General features: G+C 41.6%; 2 protein-coding genes across 4 annotated transcripts in view; both read right to left on the reverse strand.

Moving 5' to 3' along the window:
- Nucleotides 1–1,086: 1,086 nt before the first annotated feature.
- im:7151449 (complement decay-accelerating factor) lies at nucleotides 1,087–9,975 on the reverse strand. Of its 3 annotated transcripts, XM_041955904.1 has the most exons (14): nucleotides 9,820–9,967; nucleotides 8,818–9,051; nucleotides 6,998–7,183; nucleotides 6,822–6,921; nucleotides 6,286–6,356; nucleotides 5,874–6,056; nucleotides 4,569–4,604; nucleotides 4,322–4,414; nucleotides 4,090–4,161; nucleotides 2,689–2,727; nucleotides 2,562–2,603; nucleotides 2,420–2,471; nucleotides 1,667–1,742; nucleotides 1,087–1,404 (listed from the first exon to the last, which is right to left on the reverse strand). In XM_041955904.1, the coding sequence occupies exons 2-13, from the start codon at nucleotides 8,984–8,986 to the stop codon at nucleotides 1,685–1,687; spliced, it is 1,101 nt and encodes a 366-aa protein (XP_041811838.1). In that variant the 5' UTR covers nucleotides 8,987–9,051; nucleotides 9,820–9,967; the 3' UTR covers nucleotides 1,087–1,404; nucleotides 1,667–1,684. The 3 variants fall into 3 exon arrangements, with proteins under 3 accessions (XP_041811838.1, XP_041811843.1, XP_041811847.1); XM_041955909.1 differs by lacking the exon at nucleotides 1,667–1,742 and having other exon boundaries at nucleotides 9,820–9,970; XM_041955913.1 differs by lacking the exons at nucleotides 4,322–4,414; nucleotides 4,569–4,604 and having other exon boundaries at nucleotides 9,820–9,975.
- A 2,638-nt stretch (nucleotides 9,976–12,613) lies between these two features.
- Nucleotides 12,614–18,939, reverse strand: part of LOC121616852 (membrane-associated guanylate kinase, WW and PDZ domain-containing protein 3) — a 123,290-nt gene continuing 116,964 nt past the window's right edge. Inside the window, exons 20-21 of the mRNA XM_041951683.1 lie at nucleotides 17,608–17,746; nucleotides 12,614–15,968 (exon numbers count right to left, since the gene is read on the reverse strand). Of these exons, the coding sequence (XP_041807617.1) occupies nucleotides 14,890–15,968; nucleotides 17,608–17,746 (1,218 nt within the window). The 3' untranslated portion in view covers nucleotides 12,614–14,889. The remainder of the gene's footprint in view (nucleotides 15,969–17,607; nucleotides 17,747–18,939) is intronic.

Below are 18,939 nucleotides of genomic sequence, written 5' to 3' on the forward strand. Positions count from 1 at the left end.
GGGTTTGGAGGATGGTTGATGGCTCCTACAAATACCACCACTGTCTCTCTGAGAAAAACGGTAAACCCCTCCTCTCTGCTGTCCACATAACTGAGACAAATAACTACGATGATGAGTGCATATCCTGCTCACGGCCATGTTTTTCTCCTCCAGAGGATTTCGCAAGTTAATCAAAATATCCAGCCGAGGCCCCCCCCCCTTTTTTTAAAAGTTATAAAACTGAAATAAACTGTAAAACCAGACCAAAATGATTCACTGAAACTTGTGAATTCTTTTGAAGTAGACATAAGAAACCCTCTCTTCTGATCCCAAACAGGCACAGTTCAAGCCTTGTGGCATGACAGCAGACCAGAGTACAATGAAACAGTGGAACCACATTTTATTATGAGGCTTTTCTCTGTACTGGTCCACACCCCTGCCAGGATAATGATTGGTCCACTGCTGCCTGGTGAATGCAACCATTGAGTTTCTCCTTTAAGCAAAACTGTAAATAAAGTGCTTCAAAGGAAATTCCTCTGAATAAAGGCTTATCTCCTTTATGTCGCGTTGTGCCATGGAGCACAAAAATGACTTATACTGGACATCTTCTTTCCGATCTGGTCGCTACAGGTTAATATAAAACAGCCTCCACCACATATCAAATGAATGGTTAACAAGCTTGTTCAGGTTTGTGCTCCGGTGGCTTCACGAGCCCATTCAGTTACACTTTTCAAGGTCAGAAACATTTTGATCACTTTCCTGAGAATTTCCCCTCACGACTGATGTGCTAGCTCCTGTTACATGGTTCATTGATGGTAGGCGCTCTATTGGATTCTTTTCTCAGGAAAGAAGGTTTTCCATTATTCTGCACAGCTTACGAAAAGAGCCCCAGAACAATAGACAATGACGAAAAGAAAGTCAGGAGGCGAAGAATGCAGCTGATTGTATCTTTATCAGTCACCATTTCAGCCTGCAAGCCTGAATAAACCACATTGTGTGCCTCTTAAATCACCTTTTTCATGGCCCTGTCCTGACAAAACATTAGAAACACATAAACTTATGGCTTCAAGACTTCTCAAAAGCTCGAAATACTTCATAACACACGGCTTGAATGTTAAAGTGTTTATTCCAGTTTATAACATAAATAATGTACAAAATAATAATACTATAGTGGCATTAAATATTTACAGTTGTTAAAATAAAGTGGCAATAAAAAAATACATCATCTCAAAAAGTTCTTTTCATCATTGGATGTTCATTTAAATTATGATCCTTTTACGTCTGATTATCTGCTACTTGAAGTGCAATAACATTGAAGTGAGTTTATTCCCACACTGACTCAGAGAGGCGCTGCTACAGTTTGCTGGAACGTCCCTCCTGGTCACAGATGCTCTTTAACAGATAGGCCTGGTTCCGTTTGCAGAGCTGGTGTTACCGAGAGAAAAAAAACAGAACGGTTTAAGCGGAGCTTCATTCACACAGTAGTCCAAAAAAGAAAAAGAGCACACCATTCATGCTTTTTTGTCTTCAGTTGTAACATCTATTTCATGTTTCCACTTAAAAACTCTATGTTAGCTTAGTTTTAATAAGAAGTGAACACATAAACAATACTTCAGGATGGTTTTTAGAGGTATTTTGGCTGTTTTATGAGCTCTTGCTAACAGTAAATACACAGGAATTGAGGTACCTTAGTCAGGCAGGCAACCTAAAGATTTTGGAACTGTAATAACTCCGGCTTCAGGTCTTCTCTGGTGTCATATGAGCTATAGTGTCATCAAATAAGGAATTTGTGTCAGAATTGTGAATCATTTGTGGGTTAAAATTTTGATTAGTGCACCAAATGGTGTTTTATTGCATATTTAATTGGCATTCCGCAATGTTAGTGTTAGTCATTGCAGCTTTGAGAGAATAACGAGTTTTTATAAGCTCAATGCAATATGTGTAGCTTTCATATGATTACATATTTCATGGATTACAAATTAATTTCTCAACATTAATATCATATTGTTGTTTCTTGGTGAAGAGTGCCTTCATCTCTGCACATATAAAATATGTCCTCCTGTTTCTGCACGGGTTTGACTCCTTGCACATTTATTGCACTTCATTATTAAAGACATCCTGATTCATTCCGACCTGAGGGCAACTTTTTCCTGATGCTGATTTCTATGTCAAGGCCGGTTTTATTCAAAAATTTCCTGTTTCCGGAAACAAGGACATCTAGCATCTCCTTAAGCAATTCAAAAGCTGAAAAGCTGAATCTGAGTGTGATCTGCTGCAGAGCCACACATTACTGCACAGAAATATGTGCTATAATTGACCTGTGTGTTACTGTGCAATTAAGGGCAGAAAGTGCAAAGAATAAAAAGCAACAGGAGGATAAAAAGCATATTCAAGTATGAGTCATGCATTAAAGAGTTAAGAGTAAAATACTGGATCTCACCCTTTTCTCTTCAGCAGAAACTTGTGTAAAAAGAGAATTACTATGCAAACAACTGCAAAGAAAAAATTGATTTAATGCATCGTGTATTTCACTTCCAAAATTGAGTTTAAGTGTGAAGTGCAAAGAGAAAATTGTACATTACCTAAAGAAACGCATATCACACTGACTATAACAGGTATGTATCCTGAAAGACACACACAGAGTTAAATGCAGAACATGAAAAAGCACCCATGTTAGCATCTGGATAGGACTGGGGCTCAATAACTCACCGTTATCCTTGTTAGCATCTACAGCCTCGTTGTGCCTGTCTGCAAATATACAACAGTATGATTAGTCAGCAAACTAGTTCAACTGCCACGGACAACAGGACTGACTCAGACTACATCATCAGCTCATCCTCAGGTCTGAGCATCTCATTTACTGCCATTATGTGACAGACTTAAAGCTGATTACAGCATCCGTCTATTTGTCTTGCTGGTGTATGTTTTTGTATGTAGAAAAAGTTGCATGCAATGCTTTGAGCCCATTCATCTCAGTGTCTCCACGTCGGATCAGTGAAGGGAAGAAGCCCAAAAACATGAACTTATGTTAAGTGGGACAGGGACTAAAGGAGAGAGCATCACAATTCTCTTCAGTCAGTAAATTAAAGCCATTGTTATTTGCAAACAACAAAAACTCGGAGCAATAAGTTATAGTGTTAAAGGAGTAGTTTGACATTCTGGGAAATGTTTGTTCCCTTTCTGCTGGAGACTTAAAGAGGAGGAGTTTGATGCCACTCTCACTCTCACTCCCTAGTTAGCTTCTCTTAGCATGAGGACTGGGAGACACAGCTAGCCTGACAAAAACCCCTTTCCTGAAACTCACTAATTACACGTTGTATCTCATCTGTTTAATTCGTGTAAAAAAAAAGTGTAAAAACACAATTTCCCATTTTACAGGAGGGTTGTGTGCCGCATTACATCTTGGCTGCCAGCGGTGGCTTCCTGGAGTGTCAGGGCCAAGAAGAAGCCCAGCGCATTACTCCAATAAACGGCAAATTGTCAGTTTTACACTTCGGTGCATCTGCCAGAAAGCTAATAAGCCTTTTGAGGTGACTTTTTTAGTTCCAGTATTGCAGGAAATGTCTTAAAAGGCGACGAAAAAACTAAGAATCCCATTCAGTGAGCTACAGCATGAGCTCATGTGTATTGTAATATTAGCCAACCTGCCTGATGGTTGAGGGTCAGCTGTCCACACTGATGATACCTGCCATTCTCCTTGTAAATGGGTTTGTGTATCCGAGTGTAGCACAGGAGTCGCCTTATTTTTTCTATATTTTCCTCTGCTAACCATTACTTTCCTATTATGACCGGTTTCATAGTATTAAATCTATCATTTCACAAAATTTAGATTATATATTTTTCATCCCACAGTGAAAAACCTCTTTCTTCCCTCCACTGAAGCAACCAGGAAATTTAACTGAAACGCAAAACTCACAAAGTTAAGAAAAGTACATCATATCCAAACTGCAGCAGTGTGAGGATTGCTTTGGGAGGCATCTGCTCACGGGAGGCACAGTAAAAAATCCATGCAACAGAACTCGGTTACTAAACTGAAGCTTGTAATTGCGCAACTCCCAAATGGAAAAGACGATTTAAGCTCGACTGCTTTTTCATTAAATTGGTCGATACCTTGAAATGATGTTGTTGACGTTACGCTGGTTGTAGCGGCTTCCTCCTCGGCTGTCAGAATGCCTCTGCTACCTTTAAACAGAATGACCATAATGATTCTCGATTCAAGTTCGGACGGGATAAAAGTCGGCAATCTGATAATCCATTCACGCTGCCAAGAGCTGTGAGTGGAAGATTTCCAGCTGAATTACGCGCTGAAAGTCTCGCTTTGAGACATTTTTTTTTTCTGTACCTGGCGCTGAAGGTGAGGCGGCTGGTGTTGCAGTGGTTGTGAAAGGTGCATGAGCTGTGGGTGTGGCAGATGAATCTGTAGAAGTGGAGGCCTCTGTGACATGGAAAGTAATCATCATTGTCAAAATATAAAGGGATTCCTTGTGGTGAGGGAGATAAAGTAAAAATGACTGAATGTGTATCAGTTATTCCATTTAAATTCCTCAGCGTAAGAATATTTGAATGATGTCTGTTAAATATTTCTATACCTTGCGCTGGAGGCGTAGGTGTCGCTGTTAGCATTTCTGTTGAATAAGAACATGACTGAAGTCATCTGGGGTTAAAATAAATATCGCTCATCAGCCTCTTATGAGACTGTGGAGCATGCAAACAAATTTCATTTCACATGCAGAATGCACTAATGCTGTGATCGCAAATGACAGTTATGCATCAGTAATAGCACGAACGGGATGTATTTCCCACGCCAGCCTTGTGCTTTGTAATGTTTAACCATCCTCTTGAAGGAAACTATAATCGATACTTGTGTTATGTGACTACTGACCGATGACCACTTCTTTAAAGCGAGGTTGCTCTAAGGTCAAAACCCTTGTTACGCTGTTAATGAGAATATGAGCGTGGCAGTTAGTGCAGAAACTACTTAGGGTGAGACATTCACAGACATGAATGGCGATTAGGAAGAAGCTTGAAGGCTGCTTCACAAAAAGAGGTGGGAGAGGAGTGTGTGGCGGCGGGTTTAAGTGATGATGCTGCTCACTGCCAAGTGTCCTCGGTGACACCATAGCAACACCTACAGTATGTGCACTTTAATAGAACACACTTGGGTGCTTGAAAGCGTTCTTCGAACTAGCTACTGATCTTGCAGGATTGGAAAGTGATTACGTGACCACATCTGTGGTTTTGCATGTTTAAGCCTGTTCACTGCAAGTCTTGCACGTTCCATGACAGCATTTCAAAGCGGAACTGAGGTTTTCTGACTGATTTGTTGCAGGCAGGCAGCCAGTGTTTGGATTCTTCTTGCACTACACTATGAAAATCCACTTGCAGAGATTTTAAACTTGCTTAAAATGTGCCTCATTCGGGCATTCACAACTCACGGCCCGCTGATTTGTGAGGCTTGAGAGCGAGCAGCCGAGCAGCAATGTTTTTAATGACAGAAAATATGTAATTCAAGTGGTCTTGAGGTCTTGTTCTTGGTTTAATTTTCAGAAAACGTACCTCAGCTGCTATTCACTGTCTGACTCTCACATATTTGTCTGAATGTCCTTGAACACACCAACCTGGACAAGCTGCAAGCCGATTTTCATGTTGCAGTGAAATGAATGAATGAATGAAAGCAGCAGCTGCAGGAAAGACGGGAAATCTACCTACAAATTTACTGAATGGTTTGAAAATGGTCTGCAGTGATGCAAAACCTAATACAGGGGGATCAAACATGCAAAGCGACCCGTCTGGTCCTCAAATACTTCAACAATACTTGATATGCATTAAGCTTGGCCACCCCAGCCTGCATCATCATCAGCGAGAACAGAAAGCTGCTGCTGGATGGTGCTTACCTTTGCATTCAGGAGGCTGAGAATCGTATTCACCGGTCTCGCTGCACACAATGCTATCTTTCCCAACGAGGGTGTATCCTTCATCACAGGTGTAATTTATGATTTCTCCATACGCTGGGACATCCTCAGAATCCCACGAGCTTCTGCCATTGGCCACTTCAGCAGGCGTGTCACATGTCACAACTGAGGAATCAGACAAGCAGGTGTTTCACACGCATCTTTGAATCAGATCATCATAAGTGTGCTGCTTGCTGGCTGGCATAAAGAAGGGCTGCACTGCTGCCACGTAATAAAACAACTCATGCAACACAGGTCGTCTTTTGGAAAGAGCTTTTGTTGAAGAAATGTACCAAACAGTTGTTTTATTGCTTCTGGTTGCGGCTTCCAGATATACAAATAAAGAGACACTTACTTTGACACTTGGCTCTTCCACTCCACCCTGCCGTGTAGCACTGCTTGTAGCTCGACCCGCTAAGCTGGTAGCTGATGAGAGAAGAGGGAAAATAAAGCAGGGCTGTTTATTTAAGGAAGAATTAATGCTGTGGAGCCATGATTTTGCAATGCAACAGGGAGGTAATAATCATCTGTGAAACTTAATTCTTGCTGAGTTTAGTGAAGAGCTACATGTACGTATCAACAACAAGCTTCTAATCAGTGAAACCGTGACGCAACACTTTCTAGTCACGGCTCTATTTGTCTTTTTCTTTAGAAACCTTTTCCATTAGCGAATCCACCTTGACTGCAGTCGTATCCGTCTATTTGCAAGCAAGTCTGATGCACAACCGCTGCCAGTGCAGCAAAATGACTACATTGACTACTGAGGGCTCCCTGTGTGCTGTCACTGGACCTGCATCATGCCCACACTTGCTTCTCTAAATTTAAGACATTCATTTTCAGCCAGGTAGCGATTAAATGTGAAGACTTTAAACCTTTTTCATGTATACTCACCCTTTATCACAAACTACTCTTATTACGGCACCAAACAGAGTACCAGCACTGGTGTTAAAGCTCATATTCGGCTGAGATTTAGGGAGACCACAGTCCCTCTCTGCAATGGAAAAACAAAGAAGGTGACATTGATGCTGGACTCTCTCAGCGTTAAAATGAAAGCGACCAGGACTCACTTTGGCAGATGAGATCTGGTTCATTCCAGTTCCCGTCAATGCAGGTTGTAATCCCAGAGCCACTTTCTTTGTAATACCCGTTAGCACACTCTAAAGTGACGACAACGCCCTCTGGAAAATCGTTCATTAGGAGCGCTTCGTTGGTTAAGACAATGTTTCCTCTGCCCTGAGGTTTGGGACAGTCGGCTGGGGGGCAAAGAGACGAAGAGGCAAAATCAGCAGCAGCATCTTTGTGTTACGCAATCATCTGAAGATAATCCAGTCTCAGTCAGTAATACTGTAAACATGAACGCCTGTAATGTGATGAAATAATTAAATAAATAAAGCTAACTTCTAGATTTATGATTGTTTAATTAGCAGCATTATTATTGATTAATAAATCATTTAGTAATGTTACAGTCTGTCTTCTGTCCCACCCCTCCAGCCACATTGCCGTCTTCCATCCCTCCACCAGATGCCCTCTGTCTTTCCCTCCTTTCCCCATCACCTGATGCCCCACCCATCGACTCACCTGCTCCCACGTCCCTCATCAGCCCTGCAGGTACCTGATCTTCCCTGCCCACCTGCTCACCTTTCCTCACCCTCCTCATCAGTCCTCTGGATATGTAACCAGCATTTTCGTTCACCCCTAGCTGCGCTGCTAGTCTCTTGCTTTGTGATCTACCTGCTTAGCTGCCTTCCTGTTAGCTGTCAGCCTGCTTGCCTGGACCCGCCTATAAGGTGCATCATCAATAAGTCACTGAAGTTATCATGCTGCTTCCTTTGTCTGCGTCTGGGTCCTTCCCCTGCTGCCACTCTGCCTAAACAACTAATGCAACAACTAATGAATCACGGTTATCACCAAGTCATGAAGTCAGCAGTCACAAATGTCAATAAATCATTAATAAAGGGGTTTCAAGCCATCAAGCCGTCTGTACAACTTAAGTTGTTAATGAATGGTTTTCAGTCCAAGTAATTGGTTCAACCAGTGGAAGAGGTTTTCCATAACATATAAGGATCTATGAAACATTACTTACAAACAAATATTAAAGCGTGGCTTATTAAAAAATGGTGGCAAAAAAAAAGACAGCTCCTTCCTCCAAAAAGTACAGTCTACTGACACTGATATCTTCATAACTGATGGAACTGTCTTATCTCCAAGGAAATTACAGCAATATTTCTAAAACATTCAGATGCCTTTACAGGAGAAGATTTATCTCTTGTCTTGACAGTTCGTCTCACAAAAATAGTCCTGGAATATCCCTACAGAGGCCAAACTGGAGCGGCAGTGTTGGATTTACAGTTGGATTACAGTCTCACACGCTCAGTAGCCACTTCATCAGGCTCATCTGTTCAAGGAGTAGGTTTATTACAGAGGTCATAGTTAACGGTGATGTACCGGACTATACTGTACTGAAAGCTGTTTACATACAACACTAAAAAAAACATAAATAAATTAACATTTCTATGACACCATCAACAAAGACAGGATGTTATAGGCACCATAAAAGCAGACTTTATGGCAGGACAGTTGTGTGGATTATATTAGGCTTTATTGGTGTATCTAATAAAGTGGACAAAAAGTGTGTATTTATATTGATATGAATCGCATTGAAAATTGTTCATTTTTATGTTGATTTGGGGCTAAAACAGTCAAATTATTGTAAAAAAAAAAAAAAAAAGTTTTACAAAACGGGCGAGATTTTTGGATATAATATCACATTAAGCGACAGTTAACAGCAAATACAGCCTGGCTCTTCTCGCAGGGACTCTCATGTGACTTAGTACGCTGATAAATATTATCTCATTAAGCACATTGCCAGGCTGATGTTACCACTGACCTGTTGCCTTCACGACAAAGAGGCATAAGAGCAGCAGAGGTCTGACTCCTCGCCGTCCACAGGTGTCCAGTAAAACTTCCATGCCGGCCCGAAGTCGGAGAGAAAACATCCAGATCCTGAGTCGCTCCCGGTTTAACTTTCTCAGAGACACAACCCCACTGCCGGTCATCCGCAATCCTGAACGCACCACTACTAGCCAATTTGTCCGCGGTCAAGTTATCTTCAATATCCAGACTGACAGGAAGTGACAAAAGAATTACCTCCATAATAAAAGCACAGTCGTAATTAACACGATCATGACTAAAAGTACTATTAGTTGCATATAAGTTACATATAAAAGAAATTGTATGTGACAATACATATAATTGGTCAATTGCACTCCTAGTATAAATGAATTAAAAAAATATCATATATCTGCAAATATATTCCTATATTTAAAGGTAGGTATTTTCACTGACTTAGTTTTGTATATTTTAGTTGTTTTATTTCTTGTATTTATGTGTCACTTTAATTATTATATAGTTCAAGTGACTGTGCTTCTGTTAATGCTGCAATTTCTCACTTGAAAAATGAAAGGTACGACTTAGCTGTCGTCCGTGTCTTATTTTGGAAGGTGAAAAAGGAAGTGTCGCTTTTGAAACTGTCTGTCTTGACATTAATGTATTCCAGCGTCAGCGTAGACAACAGGCGCGGACAAAGGTTTCAGGGTGAACAAAGAGCAGTAAACACAGCACCTGCACTGGTAGATGGCAGTGTTGTCTTAATGGTCAGTAGATGAACACAAACTTCTGGTCTGTCCACCAGTTAGAGCAGCTCAGTTGTTCGACGTCAGAAGTGGGGATGTTTCCCCAAGCAACAGCAAAATAGTGGAAATCTAATGGGTGTGTCCTGGATTAAAGGGGGTATTCCCTCTCTGAGTCCCCAAAAAGGGGGAATCCTTTCTGTTATGACTCACACCCACAAGTTTGTAGAGTCTCACCAACAGAACATGGTAAAACTTACCTTAAACTACTTCCTTGACAGAGCCTGACTCACTTTTTGGGGTTTGGGTTATTGTCATGGATACTTTCCACAGTTTTCTTCAACAAGAGGGCTGTGCCTCATTGCCTCACACAGTCTGGGGTAAATTCCAAGGAACACCGCCACCCATTTTCAACCACAGACGTTTGTTGACAAGGGCCCCATCTCGCTCCTCCACCCTGAGTTGCCTGAGAAACCCACAGACACACAATCCTGGCAACAAAGAGCAAATAAAGTTTAGTAATCTGTAACTCTCTGTAGTGATTTTGAACAAGTGAAGAAACATCAGGATGGGGGATATTTTTGGTGATGCACATTACATCATTAAAAACTATAGGGTATTAAAGGAGTCTTGAGATCTTATTGGATTAGGTGCGGAAAACATCCCAGAATACTCAACTTGACGTAAAGCCAATAAAATGTGCCCTGTGGTGCACCCCGTGTCCTTTTAAGGCCTTTAAAAAACTGGCCTTAGCTGGTAACTAATGCTCGTTCACCAGGCAACTTCTCATGTTCAGAAGCCTCAAGAAATGTGGCACAGCCTGTGTTTCTTATCTCTCCAAACACCCTGTCCGAGTGAAAGATTAAGACACCTCCCTTCTCGACAAGCAGCCCAGAAGAATGCATCTGCTTCTCTTCATGTCTGATAATGGATGGAAAAAAGGTTAGCGCTGCTGCATAGTTCACCTGCCTTTGTCCTGCTCAGTCGTACCAAGGATGGGATGTATGAGCACACACATGCGGCATGTCTTCACACGCATATGTCTCTATGACATAACAGATGTTGTCGTACAAAAGACGTAATGATCTCTACAGAAATCAACTTCCAACAGAAACCCTAACCCAGACAACTATTACACCTAATCCTACAAAAATGTGTGCCCCTCTTAAACCATGTACATTGAACATGTCCCTGCAAATTGATGCCATCTAGTGGTGCAAAAGATGAACTACAATAAAAGCATCCGGATGCTCTTTCTAATAGGAACATTTTCATGTAACAATATACAGATCATGTGATTCAGTACTATTCTTAAGGTATCTGTCAAACTGTCATTATTAAGTACTGCATCAGTTTTAAACAGTAAAAATATGCTTTGCATATGTGTTGGGTGGTGAACGAACACCGGGTGAAGCAGTGCTGACTGTGCTGCAACTCTGAGTGACAGAAAATATTTATTCATGCCCATTTACATCTCTAACTTTCCATAAGTCTAAGCTATAGATATCAGCAACTGCTTATAACCTTCTTCGTAACTTTGCATTGATGCAAAGACAAAGATTGCTTTTTATCTTTCTCATAAAACATGACCCACGTCTGAGCTTTTGTTCCACATTCATTCTGCAGAATGTGACTGTTTTATGACAGAAAAAGCAATCAAAACATGTTTGGACAAGAGAATCTTAAAAGTCAGATCTTCTTCCTAGTACGTATTTCTAAAACCACCGGGAGTGTGACATTTCCTGAAAATAAATTATAGTGCAAGTTAAAAAAGAAGGTCAAAGACAATAGCTCTTCGCAGAACACTTACTTCCGCGATGAAATTGTCGGTACAATCCAGTTCTGCACATCATTTCATGCCTGTGGCTGAAATAGAACATTTGTAATATTCCAGCCATTTCTAAGCAATTTAGTCAATTATCCCACCATGTGCAATTACCAGTCGTTCTGTCGCCATTAAGGCAGCTCTTCCAAGACTGTATCAAGCTCTGAATGAGTGAGCAGGTCTCATCCAAACCAGAGCAAAGTCGCTAACATAATGAAGGTGCAGAGTCTTAGCAGTCGTTCCCATCAATAAAGCGTTCAAAACAACTGTTTCGACGCCCTTAACTGCCCTGCAGGAGCTGGTCAGTGTGGTGGCGTCACACGTCTCTCAGGTGTGAATCTCTACCTGCATGAATTTGATTTGATAAAGAGCTGCGCGAGATGCACGCACATCAAAACATTCCTGAAGCAAATGTTAGGAAGTTTAGAAAATTAATCTTTGGTCTGTTCCCCCGACAAGAGCTCTGCAAATGTTCAGAATTTCAAAGTAAACTTGGATGAGTCTTGATTCGAAGCTCCCTGCAGATAATCCAATTTTGACTTACAAATGTTTAAATCCCGCACAAGAGAGCAAATATGTGCTGCAGAGCCTTTGACAAACAGCTTTTAATTAATCTTTCACAGTTACACCTGTCTTGAGTCATTTCTAATTCAGTACGTGTGATTCCTTCATGTGTCTCAGCTGTAAGTAAAATATACAGTGGGGTACTTCACCAGATTTATATCTTATATAATCCTTCTATCACTCATGCGGCTGGAATTTCTTCGGGGATTTGAAGCCGGTCTGATAGTTTCATCTGGGCTCCGAGCGAATTTAATTTGTGTTCTCATTCCAAGTATGGCCCCATGATTCATCCCGTCTTCTGAAATATGGATATTTAATGGACACGACGCATACACATACATAAGATGCTTCTGAGCTTTCTCTTATAATTGAAAAATCATCTACTTTGTGCAGTCAAGCTCCCTTCGAGCCGTCGAGAAAAACAGTCGGCTACCATGACAACTGGAAATCTGCCATAGTAACAGTGGCTTATGATGCTTTGTCATATGAAAGGAAGTATTGTGTGAAACAAATGAATGTAAACATGGCACCTGAATGATTATTCCGTGGATTCTGACTGTTTTGGCGACACAATGTGATATCATACATAGAATAGCACGGTTTTAATTCAATTCTTATAATTCATGCGCATTTTACTTCCAGTACAAAAGGTCCAGAGGGTGTTTTCAGTAAAACTTTATTTTTCAGTGCATGAACGGAACACCATGTCAAGGTCATAGTCTATCCTTTTCAATCCATTTTTAAATATTTTCTCTTTTTTTTACATAAAAAAATAATGGAGCGATTTAATATACCTCTATTTTTTCCCCCAGAAAGAGCACTCAGCAAGTATTTATAAAGGTGCTGTACAATGTACAAACATTTACAACTACTGTTCCTACAGAATGTAGAAGATACCACAAGGATTGTTTGTCTAATGAAGCGATGCAAGGCCACAGTATGATACAGAGATGAGACACGAAACGGTCAAAATAAAAGCGTAAAGGAGTACGACAGTGCAGGGGACGAACAAAAGGGCCTTATCTGATTCACCAGACTGAACCGCCTGTACCTGACACTCAGGGTCGGGTTGACTCACTCAACCGACCAAACTATTGCACAAAAACCTACCACTGATTGGCTCAAAGCGCACGATCTAGTTATCTTTAACCTGAAAACTCCCTTATACAATCACAAGCTCTTGTCACAGTCATTCACAGACCTTAACCACCATTTCACTGTCCCTGATACTGACTTAATCACACGTTTGCTACTATACTGCGTTCCCTGAGCTCATCTGATTATGTCTTAATCTCATTAGCTATAGCTAGGTACTGTATGTTGAGTGTATTTCCTTTTCTCTCGATTTTTCAGCAGAAGCTTCAAAAATGTAGTAAAGTAACAGTGAAATTAGACTTTATCCTCATTTTTGACTCCTGCATCCGATTGTTTATCTGACATCCATCAGCTCAGCTTCCCTTAAAAATATGGAGGAAGGTGGGGTCTCTGTATACCTGTCTTACATCACCAGCATGCTCAATATCTCACTAAACCACCACATCGCTCCCTAAGCTCCATTATCCTTCAAGCTACCCGGGCACATAATCACACTGCAGGATTGACAAAATACATTTAAAACCCTCATTTTTCTTCTTTCAATAGGCAAAGGTAAAACCATCAGGGGCATGACTCAGACCTTGCACAGTATTATATAAATTGCCATTTTGGCCTTAAACGGTGAGTCTTTTAGAAAAAAAAAGAAACAGCTTTATAAAATAATAATAATTATTACAATAAAATGTTAATGCATTAGTAGCAAGTCAACATCACGAATTAAATACAACTTATGGTCATTCTGTTATGCTACAAGGGCAGATGCAGTGCAATGGAATTCAATAGATATTTGAAAGTTAGAATCTGCAAAACATGACACATTCAAATATATATATATCATATTTCACAATGAGACACGTTTTGAGCGATTGCAAACATTTGGTACAGCGGTTTGCACGCTACCTATACATTTCATGAACTACAAGATCCATGGTAATTCCTACCACTGAAGTACATCGGAAGAATGGTGAAAGCTCAAATAACATGGGACGAATCTTTGAAGTCTATATCAAAATGTGGAATGGCTTGGTACAGCTACATATACACATATCAATGTATTATCTCAATAAATTACACACAGCTTGGTTTATCATACACATGGTAAACAAGTTCTCAAACCACAAGTTTCTGGTCTTTTTAATGATGCTGTCTGTATGAAGGAGCCGTGTCTATAACCATAAGAACAGTCTAGAGTCCCCGGTAAAGTGAATGCTTGCTGGGTTGTATTAGAAATCGGCCTGGTGTTCAGAATGAGAATTATAAACAAGAAACAGGATCATCCTCAGTGATGTGCAGAACACATGCAGTAAAACAAACAGAAGGACCGACTGCATGCAGTTGAGCAAACTTTGAAGAAAAAGACGAGTCAGAATGTCCCACAATGAGACCGAGAGCAAAATTAAACCCGAGATGACAGTCACATGTGGTGTACACTACAGGCGAGAGCCTTTCTCCTTTTCTTTGCATATGGGTCATTGCATTGTAATGGGCGAAGCGCTGTTGGTAGTCGATGTTCCACAGGAGGCTCCCAGGATTGGCACATATTCACATTTCAGAATGTCTCGTCTGGCAAGGCCCCGAGCATGCTGCACATGCCCAAGTCCCACATCAAAGATGCCGAAGCAGCGGACAAGGCAGAGGGGAGTTGCTACACGCCACGTCTGATGTCACAGGACTCCCAAAAAAGACCTCGTCAAACGACGAATCTGGACATGGTCCGAAGGTTATAAAAGCGGCACCATGTTGCACTTCTCTGTTTTATGGAAGAACTCAGAAAAAAACACAATCCACTGAGGGCACTCTTAAATATTCCATGGCACAACTCAAGTCTGGGCAATTCAATATTCTATCACAAAGGCTCACGGAGGACCTCTGCCTGGGAGAGGATTTTGGCTGAGCTGGGCACTTTCCAAGGGCCGGGGCTAAGAGGTCCCTTGGGGCTCTGCGGGGTCCCTGGAACACTGTTCACAGAGGCCACACCGCCTTCCTTACTACTGACGTCTTTGGAGTAAGAAAAGGTGTCTTCCCGTCCTTTTGCCTCTCTTGGCGAAACCACAGAACCCTTTCGACTCCATTTATCTTTAAAAGACAGCAGCGATTCTCTTCTGTTGATAGCCTCGTTGCTCGCATTCCTGTCGTCCGCAGATTTCCCATGAGCGTCTCTCTGCCTTGAGTCTTTCTCGCTCTCTCTCTGTGAAGATGTCCTGTGGTGGCGAGACTCTGCCGCCGCCCTTCTTTTAAAACTTTCCTGCTCGCGGTCGGGCCTGCTCCTTTCTCCTCTCCCTTCCGTCTCCCTCCCTTGTGTGCATCGCCTCATCTCAAGATTCCCCGCTTTGCCATTTTTCTTTTCCTGATCCAAGCTTTCTCTGCTGGAAGAGTCTTTTAATCTCCTCTGGGGGCCTTGCTGATGCTCTGAGCGCTGCAGGGTCGAGGTCACTTGCTGTCCAGCTTGAGGACACTTCCTGGGGCTTGTGGGTCGTGTTGTTGTCTGTGTCTGAGGTGTCCTGCCCTTGCTCAGTGTTTCTTCCTGCGCCTGACTCTCAGTCTTTTTGGGAGTGTTATGTTGCTCTTTGGCTTTAGGAAATGTCTCCCCTGTTTTCTTTGGGCTGCTTAGCTCTCTGGAGTCCTTTGTGGGCCTGGTCCTCTTGTAGAAGTTCATATGCTCAAGGGAGGCGGGAGAGAGCCGTTCTACTTCCTTGTCCACCCACTCACCAATCTCCTCCACTGAGCTTAAACCCCTGCTGCGGGGCTTGAGGCCTTGTGGGGATGTGGTGCTCCAGCTGCGGGAGTGTTTGAGTTTGCTGGAGAAGGGAGAGGAAACGAAGATGGAAGCCCCAGTGGGATATGGAGAGGACAGGGGTGATGTGTCAGAGAAAAACACCTCTCTGGAATAGCTTGTGGGTGAAATGCGTTTTTGATCATGTTGACCTGCAAGAGAAGCACACAGTTTACACGGAGGCACAGTATGGACACACGGATATTAGATGTTCCACGCAAAACAAAGACATTTAGAGAAAGAAGCAAGAAAAAATATCAAATCATACTGTCATACTGAGAGATTAGCAGAGGGAAGGTAAGTGAGAAAGGCCAAAATTACCAAGGTAAAAGAGAAGAGGCCACTAAAAGCAGTGAAGATGTTAGTGTTGGTGCTCAGTGTAGTAGCACACAGTAGAAGAAGCTGTACTACCTGCATCAGGGGCAAGAGAGGAAGAGCCAAAAGGAAGAAGATGGTTAGATTAAATGAATACATAAAAAACTCAATAAAGAAAGTACATTCAAATCAATATGGGCCGGCTTTCCGAAATAGGCTCCATCAATTAACAAACGGATCATTATCGTTAGCTAGACATCAGGGCGATCTGTGGATTCAGTGTGTATTGAACCACTCAGCGTCCCCTCCTTGTTAACCAGTAAAGACTTTGAGGAAATAAAGCGAATCCAGTTGTAAGTAAACATTTATCAAACGTGACGGTTAAAACTTGATAGTAATTGACATGCTGTTAAACATTTTGTGAAATAGGCTTAGACGCTTAGAGTGAGATGAGAAGATTGATACCACTCTCATATTTCTGTGTGAATATGAAGCTACAGCCAAGAAATGGCTAGCTTAGCTTAGCATTTAGACAGGAAACAGGAGAAAACAGCTCGCAAAATCTGCCTACCAGCACCTATAAAGCTAAATAATAACAGGTTGTATCCTGTTAATTTGTACAGAAAACAAAGTGTAAAAATTACAAGTTGTGGTATTACGGCAGTTATGTGCCTGACTTTTTCTTGGTGGCGCAGTGATGTCTCGGAGCCTCGTTGAAAGACAACCAACCAGACCCCAGGAAGTCACTGTTCCGAGCCAAGAAACTGTCAGGCACATAACCCCTGTGAAAGACGACATGACATCTTCAACTTTAGAGGAGCTCGTTGGTTGATTTGGATACCTTGAGACATAGCCAGGTTCGCTGTTTCCTACTGCTTCCAGTCTTTATGCTAAGCTAAGCTAATAGTGCTAGTATATCAATCTTTTCGTCTAACTCTATATAAGTGTATTGCTCAAACATTTTCTTAAAAGAGTTGTGTGAAACTCTGTGTAAAACAATAAGAATAAGAACAGAATGCAATCATTTACAAAATCATGATACTATCACCTGTTACCAATCAACCTGTTCACCTGTTCACCAAACAGGTGTTTTTGGAGCGTTCCACAACTTTCCCAGTCTTTAGTCTCTCCCATCCCAACTTGATTGAAACATGTTGTTGCATCAAATTCAGAACAAGCAGATATTTGCAAAAATCAATGAAGTTGATGAGGTGAAACATTAAATATATTGTCTTTGTGCTGTTTTCAATTGAGTATATGTCAAACAGGATTAGCAAATGATCGCATTCTCTTTTACTTACGTTTTGCACAGGGCCCCAACGTTTTTGGAGTCAGGGTTGTAAATGTCATTTCTAAATCTGTTTATTGACAATCACAGATTGTTCAATTTGTAAATGTAATTTAGCTAACAATGAAAGTTCCCAAATCCTTCACATTGTACCAAGGTTGAATGAATTGTGTGCGCACAGTACTTACTGCCGTCTTGAGCCAGGCCTGCCCCTGGTCTCAGCAGCAGTACCACCTTATTTCCTCCAGCCTGGATCAGTTCAATAGCCCGAGTATGGGAAATGCCGCGTGCCGCCTCCCCGTTAATCTCCACTATCTCATCTCCAACCTGTCAGCAATACAGAAAATGCAATTATGAAACAGAGACACACCTTTCAAAGCTTAGCTCACGTCGCTGTGCATGCATACACACTTTCACTCAAACATACAGATGCGCATAATTAAAGAATCTGAATTTCATGCCACACACACGCGCCTGTCTTGTAATACCCTGGAGGTAGCATCTATTATTGGAGATGACAAAATAACTCAGGATAAAGCATGTAAACATGTCAGTTTGTTGGGATCTAATCAGTGTTGACATTCCTTTCCACCCTTGGATAGGCAAAGTCATGCCCAGAGACCACAGGCTGGCAAGCCGAAGACTGATTCTTGCTAGGAGCTTCAATTCTGTTCCCTCACTGCACCACCTTCCCTCTCATCCTGATCATAATAATAATAATGTGATAACTTAATCCCCGTGGGGAAAGCCTAATTTTGCTGAACCTTTTCCATAGACAGAAAAAGCACAGGGTCAGCTACAGTATGACCTTCCTGGAAATGGTCAGTGTCATAATTAAGGACACTAAAGACAGACTGAGGCTTGTTGACATGCATGGACGGATAGACAGTCAAGGATGCACAGCAGGTAAGAAACACATCCGACACACATCAAATCTGAGGCTGAAAGAGACTTCGAGACCATCTTCCAACTCTTTGTATTTGCTGTGTAGAGACTGAGCTTCGATTACTTTGCTAAATGAAAACAAAACAACTGCAAACACATTGTAGCTGAAAGCATCTGCAGTGCAACAGTGTAACTGGCAGTTATTGAAACACAATTCATTCGCTTAATCTCTGGTGCATTGAGCATGCTGCAACAGAAATTATATTTTTTCTGAATTACCTCTCCCCTTCATAAACTAGTAAATGTGCAGAATTAGATTTCAGCAGTGTAATGGTGTATATAATAGCACACCAAACTGTATCTAACGATATTGAGTGCAGCTAAATGAGCTTCCCAAGACTGCATTGACTTCTATTTAATCAAGCATCAGATATTTCTTGTTGGCTGAATGCCCTGCGGATGGCGATGTCTGCCTGTCGGTGACTTGGTCCGTCTTCGTCCATCCAAAACTTTCAGCTTGAGACATCTCAACATTACTGCTAATTGCTGGTGGGGAGTTCCAGGCATTTATCTTCTTGCAGCATCGTTCACACCTTGGGAGTCGTCGAGGTCACATGCGAGTTGTTGACCCACCT

The sequence above is a fragment of the Chelmon rostratus genome, chromosome 2 (genome assembly GCF_017976325.1).
Source record: "Chelmon rostratus isolate fCheRos1 chromosome 2, fCheRos1.pri, whole genome shotgun sequence".
In the NCBI taxonomy this organism is placed as follows: Eukaryota; Metazoa; Chordata; class Actinopteri; order Chaetodontiformes; family Chaetodontidae; genus Chelmon; species Chelmon rostratus.

Bases quoted from the DNA above. Each gene is read 5' to 3' on its own strand.
- im:7151449 (XM_041955904.1), bottom strand. From the start codon at position 8,986: ATGACCGGCAGTGGGGTTGTGTCTCTGAGAAAGTTAAACCGGGAGCGA. The intron at 6,057-6,285 runs GTAAGTGTCTCT...CTGATTCCTCAG, and splicing joins TGGAAGAGCCAAGTGTCAAA to TTGTGACATGTGACACGCCT. The intron at 2,728-4,089 runs GTATCGACCAAT...GTATATTTGCAG, and splicing joins GTCAACAACATCATTTCAAG to ACAGGCACAACGAGGCTGTA.